At 51.1% G+C, this 18,089-nt stretch overlaps 1 protein-coding gene across 3 annotated transcripts; it reads right to left on the reverse strand.

The window, feature by feature from the left end:
• Positions 1-374: 374 nt before the first annotated feature.
• Positions 375-14,152, reverse strand: SF3B2 (splicing factor 3b subunit 2). Of its 3 annotated transcripts, none has more exons than XM_022591402.3 (22): positions 13,968-14,152; positions 13,759-13,808; positions 13,406-13,483; positions 12,371-12,619; positions 12,108-12,158; positions 10,862-10,979; positions 10,046-10,146; positions 9,588-9,684; positions 9,331-9,422; positions 8,732-8,947; positions 8,441-8,578; positions 8,041-8,121; positions 7,606-7,833; positions 6,635-6,784; positions 5,904-5,993; positions 5,684-5,791; positions 4,582-4,689; positions 4,152-4,294; positions 3,959-4,060; positions 1,238-1,337; positions 947-1,132; positions 375-609 (listed from the first exon to the last, which is right to left on the reverse strand). In XM_022591402.3, exons 1-22 carry the CDS (start codon positions 14,098-14,100, stop codon positions 538-540), a joined length of 2,691 nt encoding a protein of 896 aa, XP_022447110.1. In that variant the 5' UTR covers positions 14,101-14,152; the 3' UTR covers positions 375-537. The 3 variants fall into 3 exon arrangements, with proteins under 3 accessions (XP_022447110.1, XP_022447111.1, XP_022447112.1); XM_022591403.3 differs by having other exon boundaries at positions 13,759-13,805; positions 13,968-14,151; XM_022591404.3 differs by lacking the exon at positions 12,371-12,619 and having other exon boundaries at positions 13,968-14,151.
• Between the last annotated feature and the right edge of the window lie 3,937 nt (positions 14,153-18,089).

The raw sequence follows: 18,089 nt of genomic DNA on the forward strand, positions 1-18,089 counted from the left end.
AAGGACTTGGACTCTTGGCTGCAAGGTCTATTAGGAAGGCCTGACCTGGCCTACTTCCCAAGCCCACTGTACTTCCTCAGCCCAGCCAGGGCGCTAAGCTGGCTATTTTTAGTCCCCAAGGACACACCAGTAAGGTCAAACCAGACCTGGAGGTCCTTCCCCCAGAGCCTTCCTACAAAAGCAGGCAGTGGTAAAACACACAATCTCAGTGTGTAAATAGCTTCATCACCAGTCTCAACTGCAACATCTGATCCAAGTGCCTGCCCCCAGCCACTGGAGCAACTTCAGGTTGTAGAAAATGGCTGTTTCCGTTCTTTTGCAGGAGGGGACTAAAACAAGATGAAGGAGGATGAGCAGTGTTACATATTCATCTCTTTCCTTGGGAAACAGCTTTATTTACAAAACAGGTCTAAAATAAGAACATGAAATAACAAGCCCCTGGGAAGAGCAGGAGAGCTGGCTCTTGGGGACCCACATGTGAAGAAGCCCAGGTGTCCAGGCAAAGGGCCGAAAGGAGGGCCAGGTGTGTGAGGGGACCTAAAATTTGAACTCCTTGTATTTCTTGCTGCCCCCACGGCTGTCCTGGGGCTGAGCTTTCCGTTTCTTTTGCTGTAGGAGAGAACGAAACAGGTTACAACAGGTTAAACAACCGGCTGATCCCCAAAACAAAGAGTGGGCAGCCTGACAGAGCCACATACGTCTGTGGAAAAAGTACTGAAACTGGAATTCTCAGACTTGGATGAGTTCCCTCCCCTCCCTGTGCCTGTTTCATCATCCTTAAAGAGGGCAGCCCACTGGAGGATTCTAGGTTCCCAACCCCAAGGAAGCTCAGGGCAGCAGGCACTGCGTCCTCCCTCCCTCTCACCACTAGAGGACACCAGCCCACTGAGAAAGGCGGCCCTGGTCCCTGGCGCTCACGAAGCCAGGCTCCTGTGTGCGCGCCCACCTTCTGCTTGGCCGCGTGCTCAGCCACCATGTCACTGAAGTCTTCTTTCTCCACTTGTGCCTGCTGCTCCCGCACATGCTCCTCATACTTCTGGGTCATGGCCATGGGATCCAGCTCCAGCTCTTCGGGTGCCAGGGCCACTTCTACACCTTGTAGCTCGGGGGCCGGGCCCTTCCGGCTCATAACCTGGAAGAGGAATCAGAGCCTTGTCATCTCCAAAGGGGAAGCTCGGAAGCCCTAGCTCCTGACCCCCTTCCCAGCCCCCAAAAGCGGTATCCTCCAAGTGCTCACCGTGGACATGTCATAGATGTGGGTTGATCCCATCATGGCGCCCCCAACAGTGGCCGTTCTCTTCTCTGGCAACACGGTGAACAGCTGAGGCGTCTCACTTCTGCAAAGGACGAGGGGGTCAAGCCCAAAAAGGAAAGGATAAAAGGGTCTCCAGGAGGGACAGCAAAAGGAGTTAAGGGCAGCATCCCCACAGAGCTCCCCAGCGAGGTTCCAAGATACCCAGGGGAAAAATTCTGCCCAAGCTGCCTCTGCAAGTCATGGAGACCCATGGGAGGAAGAAGTGCCACCTGTTTAAAGAATGCTACTCGAAATACAACAGCAAATCTACCAATACCAACCCAGACCATGACTTCATCCCCACCCCTCCCCCTGGAAGAGGTGAAAATCTATTCTCACAAAGCAGCCAGAAGGAAAAACCGAATTCACATCCTGTCACTCCTTTGCTCAAAACCCTTTGAGGCTTCTGATCATTGTTTGAATAAACCCAAACTCTTTACCATGACCTATAGGGTTCATCATCTGGTCCCGTACTTAATCCCTGCTCACTACAGTCTAGCCCCAATACCCTTCTTTCTTTTTCTTCCTCAAAACTTGAGACTTCTGCTTCTGGATAAGGAGTAACAGGGACCAGATTTACCCTCCCACCTGAAACTGTCAAAAAATGGGCAAAATATATGGAACAGTGGTTTTCAAGTCACTGGACACGAAGCAACGAAGGACAGTGACTCCTGAGAGACAGGAAACAAATGAGGTGATTCCTTCAATTGTCCATCCTACTGCACTGAGAGTTTCCAGGCTACAGAATAAAGAGGGGAACTCCTGTAGAGCCCAGAGGACTCTAGGAGTTGAAAGGATGAAGCTGAAAATGCAGCGAGACTACGGTGACTAGAGATCACAGGACAGAGAACTGGAGAAGAGAAAGCAGCACAGAGACTCGAGAACTCAAGAGACCTACAGAGAATCCCCTCAAGTTCTCAGGTGAGTACTGTGTGGGAGGAGACTACCAAGGCCAGGGAAAGAACCACCCGGAAGCATTAGTGGTATCATACATGCCTGCTCTTCACACGGGACTGGGAATAGTGCCTAGTCCCACTAGCCAGACTGAAAAACCTCCTGATTAACAGGATATTGGATAGAGTATAGGGTCTTGTGCCTCAATAGTGAAGAAGACTGAGCACTGCTTCAGTCCTGCCTAATGAACCTGAAAAGCAAGACCTGAAAGGATCAAACTGTTTCCAAGTACCTTAACTGTAACCTTGAACAAAACTAAAGAAGATTTATAGGACTATGAAAGTATTCTGGACCTGACAAGGTACATTTCACAAAGTCTGGCATCCAATCAAAAATTACCAGACATGCAAAGAAGCATGAAAATACAATCTTCAATGAGGAAAACAATCAATCCACTTAAATCAACCCAGAACTGGCACAGATGTTAGCATTAGCAGGCAAGTACATTAAAATGTTATTATAATTGGATTCCATATGTTCAAAAGTCAAATAAGAGACACAGGAGATATAAAAAGACCCAAATCGCACTTCTAGAGATGAAAACTACACTGGATGGGATTAATGTCAGATTAGAAATAGTGGAAAAAAATATTAGCAAACTTGAAGACATAGGAATAGAAAACTTCTAAAATGAAATAAAACGAGAAATGAGAAATTTTTTAAATGAACAGAGCATCGGTGAGCTGTAGGTCAACTTCAAGAAATCTAATAGATGTATAATTGGAGTTCCCAAAGGAGAGGAGAAAGAGAAGGGAACAGGAAAGAATATTTGGAGAAATAATGGCCAGAATTTTTCCAAAATTAATAAAAACTATAAAGGCACAGATTCCAGATGCTTAACAAACCCCAAGTAAAGAAACAAAAGATGGGACTTCCCTGGCAGTCCAGTGGTTAGGACTCGCCACTTTCACTGCTTTCACTCCTGGCTTTCACCAGGTTGGGGAACTAAGATCCTGCAAGCCATGCAGCATGGCCAGAAAAAGAAGGGAAAAAACCCCCCACCAAACCATTTTAACAAAAGAAAGAAATACGAAGAAAACTACACTACTACGCTGCACTGCACTGCACGTCACAATCTGTTCAAAACAGTGATAAAGAGCATCTTAAAAGCAGCCAGAGAAAACCGGCACAAATGCAGAGGAACAAAGGAAGGATGATGAGATTTCCTGTCAGAAATGATGCAAGAAAGAAGACACTGAATCAACATCTTTAAAGTAATGAAAGAAAAAAAATCACTGTCGACCTAGAATCCCGTATCTTTCAAAAAGGAAGGCTACTACATGGTTATCATTTTTGTTTAAATGGTCAATTATCTTTTAGAGAGATTTAAATAATAAGAATTGTCTATTATCATTTCCAGTGTTCTTTTACTCTTACAGTTCTTTCTGCCCCAGCTCTCAGCCCAAATACCTCTTCCTCCACAAGCCTTCCCAAAGGCCTCCCCACCACCCAAATCCCTCTACATCCTATTACTCAGTTTCCTTTGCTACACGTCTTATCCACATCTGAAATTATCTTGTTCTCTGATCACTTGTTTACCTCGCCTGACTTTTTCACTGCAGATGTCCCAGTGCCTAGAGCAGTGCCTGGCACAGAGCTAGTGTTCAATAATTGTTTAAAAAGAAAAAGGGGGGGGGGCGGGAGAAAAAGTCAGCCAGCCCACCTAGGGGCTGAAAATCCTCCCCTCTCAGCCCTCCCTTGTTCGCTCACCCATCCATCGCCTCCTCAATCTTCTTCTTCCTCAGTTCAATGAGTTCAGGGGTCTCCATTCCAGCTGGCACTGATGAGAACCCTCCAGGAGTGATGAGGCCACTGTGAAGAGAGGAACAAGCTCTGGAGTAAAGACAAGGCCCCCAAAGACAGACATACCACTTCAGAGAGGCAGACTCTCTGCTTCCCCCACCTGTCTGCAGGGGTAATGAAGCCCGTCTCATCGGGCTTATCTTCATCACTTTCTTCCTCTTCCTCTTCTTCTGAAGACTCTTCATCAGATGGCTCCAGCTCCCCCCAAGGGGTCCGATCAATCTCTTCTTCCTCAGTCTTGGTCTGAAAGACATCACTCATTCATTCAACAAATGTTTACTATATACCTATTATGTGTCAAGCGGTTGTAAACAGAGGGATATGAGAGTAAACAAATAGACAATAATCACTACCGACAAAGAGCTCATATGCTAGTGGGGAGCTTGCATTACATCTCAGGAAAACATATGTCCCTTTTTCAGACTTTGAAACTTCAGAACACACAGCTCTCTGCTAATGAAGCTATAAACCAACTATCTCTGAACTTCATAACCTTAACTAAGACGAAGCTTGCCAGCCATGGCCCATACCTGAAATTCAGCAGCATTGGTTCCAAACACATCCCCATAGAGGGGTTTCCCGGTCTCATCTACTGGGGGTTTGCCCCAGCCACCAGCATGGTACCCAAAGGAACAGCTCTGCAAGACAGGAAAAGCAAGTCAGTTCCACTCCTATGCTCCAAAAGAAACACTGAAGCCCTAAAGAAAAGTCATGCTCCAAAGTACAGAACTAACACTTGGGAACTCTGGAATTATGATTTCAGAGAAGAATTAAATCTTATAAAGCATTACAAAGCAAAAGTAGTAAACAATAAAAATCTGGAGGTAATAGGATGGGGAGATGGGAGCAGAAAGCATGCTAATAATTTCAGCCTTTGTGGCAGAGTCCATGCTATCTGAAACTGAAACATACACTTTAAAAAACATGACTCCAACTTCTTACTGATTTTTCCTAACTTTGGTAAGCTTTTAGAATCTATTACTCTTAAGGGACAGAAATTTTTATCTGAAGTTTAACAATTACTTCTTTTTCACTTTAATAAATCTTTCCTTAAAAAAATTTTAAAAATAAAAATAAGTTCATTGCCATTCCTGAGATAAAATTATATCTGTCTATCTCTCTGATAATATCAGAGAGATTATCTGGAAACACATTCACCAGATATTAAATTTGGTTATTTCTGAGTGGTGAAATGTGGGTGATGTGTCTTCATCTTTATACTTGTCAATTCTGATTGACCACTTTATGACAAGCATCTCAGATTCTTTTTTAAAACAAAAACCATTATTACTCCTTTAAAAAAAAAAAAAAAAAGGACACATGGTAGAATGAGAAAAGGGAAAAGAAAATCATCCTCTAGTTAAAAAGTAGAGCCAGGGCTTCCCTGGTGGCGCAGTGGTTGAGAGTCCGCCTGCCAATGCAGGGGACACGGGTTCGTGCCCCGGTCCGGGAAGATCCCACATGCCGTGGAGTGGCTGGGCCCGTGAGCCATGGCCGCTGAGCCTGCGCGTCCGGAGCCTGTGCTCCGCAACGGGAGAGGCCACAATAGTGAGAGGCCCGCGTACCGCAAAAAAAAAAAAAAAAAAAAAAAATGTAGAGCCAGCTAAGAATGAAAGAAAGGACAGTACTCACCTCGGGGATAGGCGAGTTCAGCCCAGGGATTTTCAGGTTGGGGTACGACGGGGGTGGTCCATATCGCTGCATGGCAATCAGCCACGGGGGAGGGACCTTGTGGGCATTCTGCAGGAAAAAGAGGACAGGATACCATCTGCCCAACCCTATCCCCTTGTCTCTCTCCTGCCCCAATTCCCAACCCCTTCTCTGCTTTCCCAGTCAGATAACTGGCACTCACTGGTCCTACTGGCATCCCCAAGGAAATCCTCAGCTCATCAGACAGATCTCCTGGCTTCTTCTCCTTCAGTCGTGTCTCAAACTCCTTCCCCTGAGGAAAAAGCCAAGCATGCTGTATTGTGGACACCAGACACACGCTGGGAGGTCAATTGCAAGAGGACATGAGAACAAAGACGAGATGTCCCAATCCACATCAGACACAAAGTCCCACTGAGGGCTACCCAGTTCCCACTCTGATTCTCATCACTTCTTTCCCTGGCTAGAGTAGGGAAAGGAATAAAGGCCAGGAAGTAGGGAGAAAGGCAAGACTCCCAGTGCAATCACTAACCCACTGTGAGAGCGTGGCCAAATCTAAGGACAGGCTTTCTCATCTGCTAAATGAGGACGTTCGAGAAGATGATCTCCAAGGTCCTTCCACTTCAAAAACTGCACGGTATCATGGTGATTAATTATTTCAAGCATCAGAAAAAAAATACTTTTCTCCTACCCTCAATACTAAACGTTTCCTAAAAGCATCTGCCCTTGGCCCCTCTGTTCCTGAACCACCCACAATAAACAATGATCACCTCAAAGACATAGTCTGCATCTCTCTTTCAGAAAACTACCTCATTCCAAACTCTAAGGCTGAGGGGAGGGGCCCGGTACCCGCTTCCAGCTTCCAAACCCCTTTTGACCAAGAGTTACACAGCCATGACCAAAGGCCCAGCCTTGCCTCCCCGCCCCCTCCCGGACCTCGTAGTACAGGTCCCCGTGGATGGTCAGCTTTGGCTTGGTCTGCCACTTGAAGAAGGCGTCATGCAGTTTCTGGTAGTCAATGTCGATCTTCCCCATCTTGGGCCGAACCTTCTCGCGCATTTTTGACTTCATGGTTTTCTGTTCTTCCTGTGGGGCATGGCAGAAGACACACCGTAAAAGGTATTCACCAAGTTCAACTCTTGGTAGGTCTAAATCCCCACTCCCAAAAGAGATAGAGGGAAACCTCATCTGGCTCATTCCGAAAGTCACCAAAACCCTTCCTGCTCAAGCCCCTCAAAATTACATGATCCACGCCGAACAAAACAGATGTAACATATGAAATCCGCCTCAGCTGTCTAGGTCAATTGTTTTTAAGCCGTCTGATCAAGAGGCTGAGCTCATCAGCTGCCTCTGCAGAGAGCTAGGTGACTAGAATCTAACCGGGAGGCAGTTTTCACCATGTGCTTTGGTGCCTCCTTAATTTCTGCACTACACGCAACTATTACCTAATGAGAGTATTTAATTAAAAATTTTAAATTCAAGAAGTTACACAACCACCATACATTTTTAGCCACAAGTGCATCAGGTTCACACAGGGGGCAGAGAACTACAGACACAGCAACCTGCAGAGGGAGGAGTCACCGTGTGCAAATGAGAGAGTTGGCAAAGTGCGGGCAGGGGGACAAGAAGACAAAGGGGCAAACCGAACCGCACAGAACCGGAAGTCTTGGCGGGGGCAAGAGAGCGAGCTCTGAGCATACAGGTGAGGTCTGCCTTTCGTGAGATGTCCTTCCCCTCCTGCCCTCCCTGCCATGTGTGACATGCAGTGCTGACTTCTAAACTGAAGAATAAATAATCAGACAATTAATGTGTAGGTGGGTTTTGGGAGCCAGCTGCAATTTTGAAGCCGGTTGCTGCTAAGGACGTGGATCCCCCAGGGCAGATCTGAACCCCAGCCAGGCCCTCACCTTCTCCTGCAGGGCCTCCCGCATCTCCTGGATGCCTGTGCGTTTGATGAAGTCGGGTAGCTCGAAGGGGGGCTTCTCGATGCCTCGTTTGCCCTGCAGGTACTTGCGCTTAAAACACCAGTGGCGAGGCACGGGCACAGAATTCCGAGTGGCCTTGAGGTGAACCAAGAGCTTGGGGTCCTGCGCAGTCACGTCATGCATCTCCACAACGTCGGGCCGAGCCACAAGCTGGAAAACACAGCAGCACCCCTCTGGAAAGCCTGAACTTCTCAGATCTAAAGCTTGCTTGCTTGCTCTTCCTCAAAGGGCCCGTCCCGGGCCTCCTTCAAAGCCCTCCTCCCCACCCCGAGAGCAAACCCCCTGAGAGGTTCCGGGAGTTCCTCGTGTGCTCTCCCAGCTGGGCTCCAGGCCTTGATGGAGCGTCTCAGCTCTCACCTGCTTGAGTTCAGCCACAGTGAAGCGATTCATTCGGCGCAGCTTCTTCTTGGACAGCTTGGGGGCTTCTGGCTTCTTTTCCTAGAACAGGACATTTTTTCTTTTTCTTGGCCTCACTGCACGGCTTGCGGGATCTTACTTCCCCAATCTGGGATTGAACCCATGCCCCCTGCAGTGGACGTGTGGAGTCCTAACCACTGGACCACCAGGGAAGTCCCAGAACAATCATCTCTTGTGAGCAGGATTCTTAGGTGTGCATCAGACCGCCCAGCTTACCCTGAAACTAAAGCCACCAAAGGACTTCTCCCCTGCAAGGGTTCCCCATGGTCCCTCGCTGGATGCATCTCAGCTACTCGTTCCCAGAGCCCTTGTTTCCCCAACAGGAGAGCGTGGGCCTCACCTGCTCGTCATCACTGCTATCATCATCGCTGTCCTTGTGCTCCTCCTCAAAGCCCTTCTTCTTGGGGGCCGCAGAGTTCTCCAGTTTGTCAAGTTTCTCTGGCTCCTTCTCCTTCTCCTTCTTCACGTCATCAGTGAGCTGAGGAGGCAGACAGCATGGAAACCCCAGCCCTGGGCCCCTCCCCAGTTCCTGAAGCTGGCACTGAAGAGGTGCCCTCCTCACCTCGTCCTGCCCCATCCCTGCCCCCTACTCTGCTAGCTCTGCCCCTTCCGAGGGCGCTCCTCCTTGTACCTTGAAAGCCTCAAAAATCCTCTTGAAGAAGATGAAGTTGGGCTCATAAATTTCAGGCTCTTCAGTCACGTACTCAATTTCCACATCAGCCGCTGGGGAGTCAGAGCCGCGGGAGCGGCCTGACTCTTTGTCTCGGTCCCCAGAGCTCTCAGATGATGCCCCCCGCACCCGCTGGGGCTTTTTCTTCTTCTTTCGGTTCCGACGCTTCCGGTTTTTCTGCCAAAACATGGAAAACCAACTGGGTCAGGGAATCCAAGCACCATGCTTGCCTCCCAACCGCCAATCTCACCCAATTTCCCCAAGTGACTGAGAAAAGAGGCCTTGAAGTCAGACCACAAAGTTCTGCCCCTCTCAAGCTGTGTGCCTCTCAGTACATTACTGCATCTCTCAGAACCTCAGTTATTTCAGCTCTAAAATGGAGGCAGGCATCACACTCAGAACTCAAAGGATTTAGCCAATTGAGTAAAAAATACCTGTAAGATGCTTTGGACAAAGAACTGGCAAGAGACGGCAGCTACTGCTTATTGAACACTTAGAATAGGGGTTATTTTAGGGCCCAAACCCTCTGACATCCCTTCCAGATCCAGCTCCATCCATACCTCTTTTTTAGATATGGACACTGTGTCCTCCTCAGTCTCTGACGCCGAGTGGCCCAGGGACGAGCGAGTATCTGTCTCCATTTCCTCTTCGTCTGTAAGGGAGGAAGGAGGCCATCAGTCTCTTCACGGTAACCCCTCTTTACCAAGAGCCAGTTTCTCTCTCAAATCCTCCTCGGGGGAGGGAGGAGGGAAGCAAACTTGGCTTCACCTCTGCAGGCTCTGTCCCTGCAGCCCTTGGGACACGGTGACACACTCACCCTGCTGAGAGTTCATCTCTTCCTGGCGGCTCTCCTTTAGCTGAAGGATCTTTTCCAAAGCCTGGGGGATCTTGGGGCCCACAGAGGGGTCATCCATCTGCCAGAGACAACCCAGGCAGAGGGGATGATCACAGTGCCTTTTTTCCTCCGACTCCTACCTCTTGTACTCGAAAGCCTGCTGGCCAGGTGTTGGGAACAGCAGATAGGGGACAACACCAACTGAATTCAACCATCCCTCAGCATCCCTCAAAGTGAAGCCCAGAACCCTACCCCAGAAACGTCTCCCAGACCCTACTTCCTGCCCTACCTAAGTATGTTTTAAGTAAATATGGCTCCCCCCACCCAACCCCACCCCCAGAAGTTCTCCCATCTTCTCTGGAATCCTTCTCAAAAAATCTAGAAACAGTCCCCTTCTAAAACACACTCTCCTGTCCCTAGGAGGAAATCAGCAATCTCACCTCTCTGTTCTCATCTCCAGGAGGTGGTGGGGGACCACGAGGCCGAGGAACAGGGGCCCCCATAGGCAGGACAGTGGGAGTGGGACCCACTGGAGCAGCCACTGAGAGGAGAAAAAACAAAATCTCAAGTCAGCAAAGACAAATCACACATTTTAAAAATTACCTTCCTTGGGGCTTCCCTGGCGGCTCAGTGGTTGGGAATCCGCCTGCCAATGCAGGGGACATGGGTTCGAGTCCTGGTCCAGGAAGATCCCACGTGCCGCAGAGCAAGTAAGCCTGTGTGCCACAACTACTGAGCCTGTGCCCTAGAGCCTGCAAACCACAACTACTAAGCCCACGTGCCACAACTACTGAAGCCCACATGCCTAGAGCCCATGCTCCACAACAAAGAGAAGCCAACGTAATGAGAAGCCTGCGCACCGCAAAGAAGAGTAGCCCCCGCTCGCCGCAACTAGAGAAAGCCCGTGCACAGCAATGAAGGCCCAATGCAGCCAAAAATAAAATAAATAAAATAACTAAATTTTTTTAAAAAGAATGATTTGAAAAAAAAAATCAAAACATAAAAATTACCTTCCTTGCTTCAAAGTCAGGGTAATGGTTACCCTTGGGAGAGGGGGTGGCTAGAAGGGTGCAGGGCTTCTAGGGTGCTGGTAGTTTTGGTTCTTGGTCCAAGTGCTAGTTGTATGGATGTATTCAGTTTGTGAAAATTCACTGAACTGTACGCTTACAATATGTGCACCTTTTTATGTGATACATACTTAAGTTAAAAATTGTCATCATCTTCCTTGCCCTTCCCTTCCATTTCCACGGTCTTACCTCGAGGACCCAGAGGAGTGCGAACACCAATTTGGCCCATGTCTTGTGGGGGCCGAGGGACTGGCGTGCCCATCTTGGCAATCTCCTGCTGCCGTTCCTGCTCCAGTAACACAGCTGCCTATGAGAGGGAAGTAGGAGTTGGAGACACTGCTTTGGAAATCCACTGGGCAGGCAGCACCTGGCAAATGCAGCCTTTCAGCCAGGAAACTGGCCCAAGGAGAACTGATGAATCAGGTACCACCCGTGTCCTGACATCCTCGCCACACCCACACTTCCAGGCTATTGATCCAAGTGAAGGAGCCCTCTCACCACAAAAGAAAACCCCTGGAAATTACACCAATAAAAACCCTGAGAAACTTCTGGTTCCTAATAGAGAATTTGATACTTAATAAACACTACCTTCTGTTTTTTAACAAGACTTTTCTTCCCCAAGAGATTAAGTTATTTCTAAGGAACACTGAATTCTTTTCTTGTACCTACCCCTCAAGATCTAGCACAATCTGGGCAAAGACAGGACTCTGTAAATATTTCCATATTTGTTGCTGTTAATGCTTATTTTCTAATACTCCTGAGTAACGTATGGGGTAACAACTGATATAATGCATCTCTGTGGCTGAATGTCTTATGTATCATTCCCTAACTCAGAGCCATCACGTTTAAACTAAATCTGATACAAACAACTAAATTAGCCCAGAGTTCTCTCCAATGTACCTCAAATGATATCATGTAAGACTAGTAGGGGTCAGGAAACCTTTTCTGTAATGGGCCAGTCAGTAAATATTTTAGCCTTTTCAGGCTGTCTGTACAGACTCTGTTGTGTATTCTCCGTTTGTTTTTTGTTGTGTTTTTTTAAACGATCCTTCAAAAATATAAAGACCATTCTCACATCACAGGCCATACAAAAACAGGCTGTACTCCACAGTTTACCAACCCTTGGGCTACATGAAAGAGAGAATTATTTAGGAGATACTGGAACTTAGATGAGGATGAGATAACCTCCACGGAAAACATTTTTTTTTTTTTTTTTTGTGGCCATACCATGCGGCTTGCAGGATCTTAGTTCCCTCACCAGGGATCGAACCCAGGCCCCCAGCAGTGGAAGCGCAGAGTCCTAACCACTGGACCACCAGGGAATTCCCTCCATGGAGAACTTGAATGGTACTTCTCGTTTTAGACACTAAGCACTAGAAGTGACAGACAACGAATTGGACCCTGAGGTCAAAGGTTAGGATGAGGGAGGCATTACCCGCTTCTGCTGCTCCAAAAGTTCATGTTCCTTCAGTGAATGATCTCCCTGCTTAAAAAAGAAAACAAGCTCATACCGGCACCAATACCCCACAGGCCAGTCTGCCACAACTCTGCTTCCTGGCGTCCTCTTCCAGCCTAGGGCCCAAGTCTTTGGTTCAGACCTTCCCAGAAGCCTTGGCCCCAGGATCCGGCTCTCTCTGAGGCTCCACTCCCCTTTCGGGACCCTGATGAGATCCAGGCTCAGGCCGCCACCTGCCCTACCTGCTTGGCACGCTCCTCCTGCTGCATCAGCAACGCCGCCTGCTGCTGCGCCAGCTTTAGCCGCTCTTCCTCTGACAGCGCCACGGGCTCGCCCACCCGGAGAGGAGGAGGGGGCCCCAGGTTTGGTGGGCGGGGTCCAACTGCCATAGGAAAGCCAAGACCAAGGCCGGGTGGGGGTGGTGGGGGTGGCGGAGGAGGTTGCAGAGGAGGGAGTCCCATGGGGGGGGGTGGCATGGGAATCCCAGAGAGCTGTGGGGAAAATAAGACCGTTAACTAGGCAGCATTTATCTAACTGCAGACATTTGCTGGGGAACCGCTATAAGCCAGGTGCTGGGATGTGAAGTCAAATGACGCATAATTCTTGCACTCAAGAAAAGAATACTCTACAACAATATCAAGGATATCAAGAATACTCTATAGCAATGTTAACTCTGGGGCAGCAACTAATGGAAGCTATCAACTCACTCTCCAGAAAAATATCACAAACACAGACTTTGCATACAATTTCAGGAGATTCAGGGACACCTCAAAAGGCCATCTAAGAACTTCTCATCCCACACGTAGAAGTCCCTGGACCTCAAGTCAGAGCCACTGCTCTAAAGAAAGAGAGTCAAATCCTGGATCAGAAAAGACATGGAAGTTGAGAGGAGCTGGAGCCACTGTGCCCCCAAGGACTCACTAAATATAGAGAGTATGAAATCAAATCAGGGAGTAAGCCCCAGTTTCTCACTGAATAATATGGCAACTGTGTGCTGGGAGGGCAGAGAAGAGGGTGATTACGTTCCACTGGGGGAGGAGTAAATCAGGCTTCCGGATATTTAAGCTGAATCTTAAATGACATGTAGTATTTGGAGGAGCTGACACCGAGGAAAGAGGCAAGGATCAGGACCAAGGGAGAATTGAAGAGTTCCCAATACTGTCATCACAGTACCTCCCTGCCCAATCGGCTAGTTGCATCCCTCCCGTACATTCCATGTGAGAGGATGGGCTACTGTGAGTAGAAACGGATCTTATCAAGCCGGACAATCTCCTTACCTGAGCTGACATAGGAGGGGGAGCAGCTTTGTCCCCATCTTCACCTCTCAGAACGGGCCGATTCAGGACGATGCCAGTCTGAGAAAGAGAAGGACTCTGAGTCAGCCCAAAAGGAGTTCTTCCACTGAAAAACATTCGCTCTGTTCAACAAAATTTACCCAGAGCCTGTCTGCCAGAGCTCGGACTGGGCTCTCAGGAAGACCGATATATCTGAGCAGGCAAGAAGAGGCAAAAAGAGCAAGACCCCACTTGCTGTACGGAGATACGTTAAGAACGAAGACCGAGTTGTGAGGGATCATTAATGCCTCCTCGAAAAGCTCGGCCTACCCTGACGTCCCGCCACCAACACTTACCTGGCGGGTGTAGGTCTGCAGCCGCTCCACCAGCTCCTCGCGAGTCCCTGCTGGGCAAAGCACAGGATCAATGGGGTAGGTCAGGCGGAGCAGGCCCAAGTCAGGCCCCCGCGGCCAGCCTCCACCCCCGCCCCCGAGTCTCCGGGGTAACCAGCTCCGCTTCCCCGCAGGCCTGCACTTTCCCGCTCTTGACCTCCCGTGCTCCTCACCCTGGATCGGAGCTCCGATCTCTGCTAATTTGGCCTGAAGCTCCTGGGCAGCCCAGGCACCATAGTGCCCAGGGGGCGGCGGCGGCGGCAGCTGCAACTCCCCTTTAGGGGGTTCGGGATGCTCGGCCGCCATCTTAGCCGCAGGAAGGCGCGCGACCAACCCGGAAGCTCGGGCCAGCCTCCCAGCCCACTTTCCGGAACTTCCGGCAGCGCTCGAGGGTTATTAGGCCTTTCCGATTAGGGCCCACCCCTGCCGTTCTCCAATGGTGCTAAGCGGCCTGGTCGCGAAGCCTTCTGGGAGTTGTAGTGCGCAGGTCACTGTCTCAGAGGGTCAAAAGCCGGGAGGGGAGAACAGTGGCCGGCCACGGCACCGGGAACACTGGGGGCCGGAGCCGGGGCGGGGCTGCGGGGAAAGATGGACCTGCCCGGAGGGTGTGCTTTCATCGTCTCACGGGCCGCAGCACTGACCTCCCGCCTTCCGGCTCGACTCCCTGGACGGGCGTGAGAGGCCCGGACGCTTACGTTCCGGGGGGACTCGTTCCCCCGGCGGCCGCGCGCTGTGGGCGCCAAGCGGGAGGTTGCAGCCGATGCCTGTGATAAAACAGTGTCTGATTGTCTGCCCGCCCACCCCCGGCCCAGGCATGGATGAATGGGCTGAAAGGGGATCGGAGCCGGGAGCGAAGTGGGCCCTCCCGGCTGAGCTCCAGCTGCCGACCTGGGGGAAGGGCCACACTAAAGCCCCTTTTTCCACCTTCCTGGCCGGCTCAAATGTCATCTCCTCTAAGCTGTCTCCCGCCTTTCCTACCCTGGAGTGCCCGTAACACGTCGAACCCTCCACCATTTGTTTTGAATTCTTTCTTGCCCTTTCTCCGCACTTCCAACCCCAAGACAGGAGTTTTTACTGGCTCGCAGTACCTGGCGTTAAGGAGGCGATCAATAAATGATTACTGAAAAAAAAACAAAAAACAAATGTAACAGTCTTTCTGGCTACAGGATTTGGGTCTTTTTTAGTCTTGAAAATAACTCAGGGGATTCCCTGGCTGTCCAGTGGCTAGGACTCAGTGCTTTCACTGTGGAGCCGGGGTTCCATCCCTGGTCAGGGAACTAAGACCCCACAGGCCTCACGGCGCAGCCAAAAAAAATAAAGAAAATAAACTCAGGACCTTTTCTTCCCTCATCCCCACCAGCCTACCATTGCAGCTGACCCTGTCTGCTGCTCCCCTACCTCACCAATGGCCTGTGCCCCTGAGGGAGGGATGGGCGGGTGCCCCATGCTTGCCCACCTTCTACTTCTCCCTGTCCTGACCAGTCAATTCAGTTAACCTTCCCCCCTCTGCCACTAGCTGTGAGGTCCCTCTCCCATTCTAGCTCTGCTCTCTCACTGACAGCCAGGCTCCCGTCCTGTGTGAGTGTGTGTGTGTTGGGTGAGAGAGCTGGGAACCTCAGAACGGTCTCCTTTCCCCCTGACACCCACATCTTTCAGATCTTCTCTCTAGCATGCTCTATTTCACCAACCACCCCCAACAGAGGAGTACTGGGAGCAGGGAAAAAAGAATGGGATGTCAGGTCCAGGGAAGGTGAGATTTGGGAGAGACAAAGAAAAGGACTGGACCAGGAAGGTTGCTCACATCCTAACCCAGGCTAGGAAATTCTCTTTGCTCCCACCCAAACCTGGACCTTCCCCTTTTCATCACTACCACCATCCCAGTCTCCTGACACTCCCAGAGAAGCCAAACCCAGAAAGGACAGAAGAACGAACAGCAGTGCCCTCCCCTCCAGCTTGTCAGCCCACTCAGGCAGCACCATTCCTGACCCAGAGGAAGTGTCTTTCTGCTCCCTGTAACTGGAGAGCCACTGCACGTCATCTGAGGCCAAAGGCCCCAAAGCATGTGTATGTGCTAGGGAAGAGGTTGGGGGTCTCTGAGGCAGGATAAACTAAGGGCCGATGGGTGAGGGTGCAATGTAGCCAGGGCCAGAAAAGGACAGGCCAATTGGGGCCTCATTTTCTCCCAACAGCCCTGGGACCCAGGCAGGATATGACCCTCCTCCAGTTGTGCGGAAGGGAAGACTGAGGGGCAGAGAGACACTGATGTCCCCAAGGGGTCAAACTGGGACCACAAGCAGTTCTCTTGACTCTGAGAGTCCCCATTCCCTTCTCCTTAACAAGGACCCTCACACGATACCTATCTGTGTGGGTCTAGCACGGAATCCAGTCCCCTCATTCCCATACCAGGCAAGGTCCCAGTTTTGGGTGGCTACCCCAGCTCCAGGATCCTTGCCATACCAGGCCAGGAAGGCAGGAGAAAGCAGGGGTTCCTGAGAACCACATAACTAAATGTGTGGCTGGGGCTCTTGGTGTCTGGTACGACTTTGGGAGCTGCTGCTGCTTGGCTCCCAGGTGGCTGGAGCTAAGGACAAAGAAGGCAGTAGAAAATTCAGGATCCTCACACAGAGTTCACACAGAGCCTTCACATGTATCATCTCTGCAGCCTGAGAACAGCTCCAAGAACAGCTCCCTATTGTAGAGCTGGAAGCATCCAGGCCCAGGAAGTTGCCTCTTGACTCCGGAACTTAAGTTCAACCCGGGTTGAACTTGGGTTCTCTGATTCCCAGCACACAAGTGCCTAGGCAGGGGTCCCGGGCCCACTACAGTTCTGCCCAAAAGTGAGTGGATCTGGACTCCCGGTGCAGAGTAGGAGTGGGTCAGCAGCAGGGGCTGGAAAGGAAAGGGTCCCTAGGGGTGTGAGGACAGATGGGACCAGATCCCCGGCTGGAGGGTATTTCTCTGCTGGAGGTGGAAAGAGGAGAAGGGGGTGGGGGGAAACCATGTAGGTACTTGTACATGTACCTGTGTCTCTAACTCTCCCAGGGCCTACCCCGCCCAAGGGTGACCAGTGGGGCCCAGCAAAGCCGGAGTATCCAGATACCGTCCAGGCCTCAGTTTCCCCTTCTGTAGAGTGAGGGCAAGCAGCTGGCCACCTTGGTGTCCAGACTCTGCAAAGGCTGCCCAGGGAAGATGCCCGCATGCGAAGACGCCACTCGGAGAGTGTTCTCGGGGAGCCTGCGAGTCAGGGCTGCCCCCTCCCCTTCCCACTCCTCTTCCCCTCCCCCTCCCCTGCTCGCCGGCCCCCGCCCCCGCCCCGCCTCCGCCTCCGGTGTGCGATGGGGGGCGGGCGGCGGGCAGAGCCAAGAGCAGCGGAGCTGAGCTGACGCTGCCACCTGATCCCATCCAGGCGCGGAGAGGCGAGCGACCAGCACTCTGCTCGCAGGGCCCCCAGCGCCCTCGGACCCTCAGCGGATTTCGCGGCCAAGGTTGGGAGGTAGGGGCGACCACCCTCAACCCGGGTCAAAGCAGAGCTCGCTCAGCGTGAGTACTGCAGCGGGACGGCCTGGGGCTGGAGGCGCGGGGGTGGACCGGACCAGGATGGGGGATGCCGGCTGGGCGGGAGGGTGCCGTGGGGGCCAGTCCCCGAAGAGCATGAGGAGGCGGGCTCTTGGCCCCCTGCAGAGCAGGAGAGGACGCGGGTGAGAGAGAGAATCTGGCCTATCCCTTATGGGGACCAGATCCCAGTGACCGATCCCTGGGGGAGGCTGGGATGCAATTGAGGGAATGGGGGCTGGGAGGGTGGGCAGTAGTGATGGAGAGAGGAGGATGAAGGGAATTCAGAGGCAGGGATGACGTGGGGGTGGATGACACGGAGAGGGGACTGGAGTCGGGGGGCTGACCTGGCGCAGGCCGGGGGTTGGGGGGGAAGAAAGGAAGGAAAAGAGGAAGGTTGAAAAATATTTGATCTCCTGGGCCACTAATTTGCAGCCCGCTCAGCCCTTGGCCCTTTCCTCTTTAGTGCACTGGGCAGTTGCCCTACACAGTGGGCTGTGCCATCCTCAGGTAAGGATAGAGTCTCCAGGTCATCCGACGGTCAGATGCGGGTGGTCCAGGCCAGGGTGCCCCTCCCCTCCTCCAAAGGCACCAATATCAGCCCTAGAGCTTACAGGGAGAGAGCAAAGGGCTTATGTGGGAGTGAGTGGGCATCCAGGCCGGTTTTCAAAGCTTTGGCTAGCTAAACCATTTCTTCTTTGGTTCCCTGGAGAAAGGAAAGCAATTTGCAAAACCAGGCAGCA

The sequence above is a fragment of the Delphinapterus leucas genome, chromosome 7, assembly GCF_059928025.1.
Source record: "Delphinapterus leucas isolate spDelLeu-1000000601 "Yukka" chromosome 7, BTC_Dleu_Yukka2, whole genome shotgun sequence".
Lineage (NCBI taxonomy): Eukaryota > Metazoa > Chordata > Mammalia > Artiodactyla > Monodontidae > Delphinapterus > Delphinapterus leucas.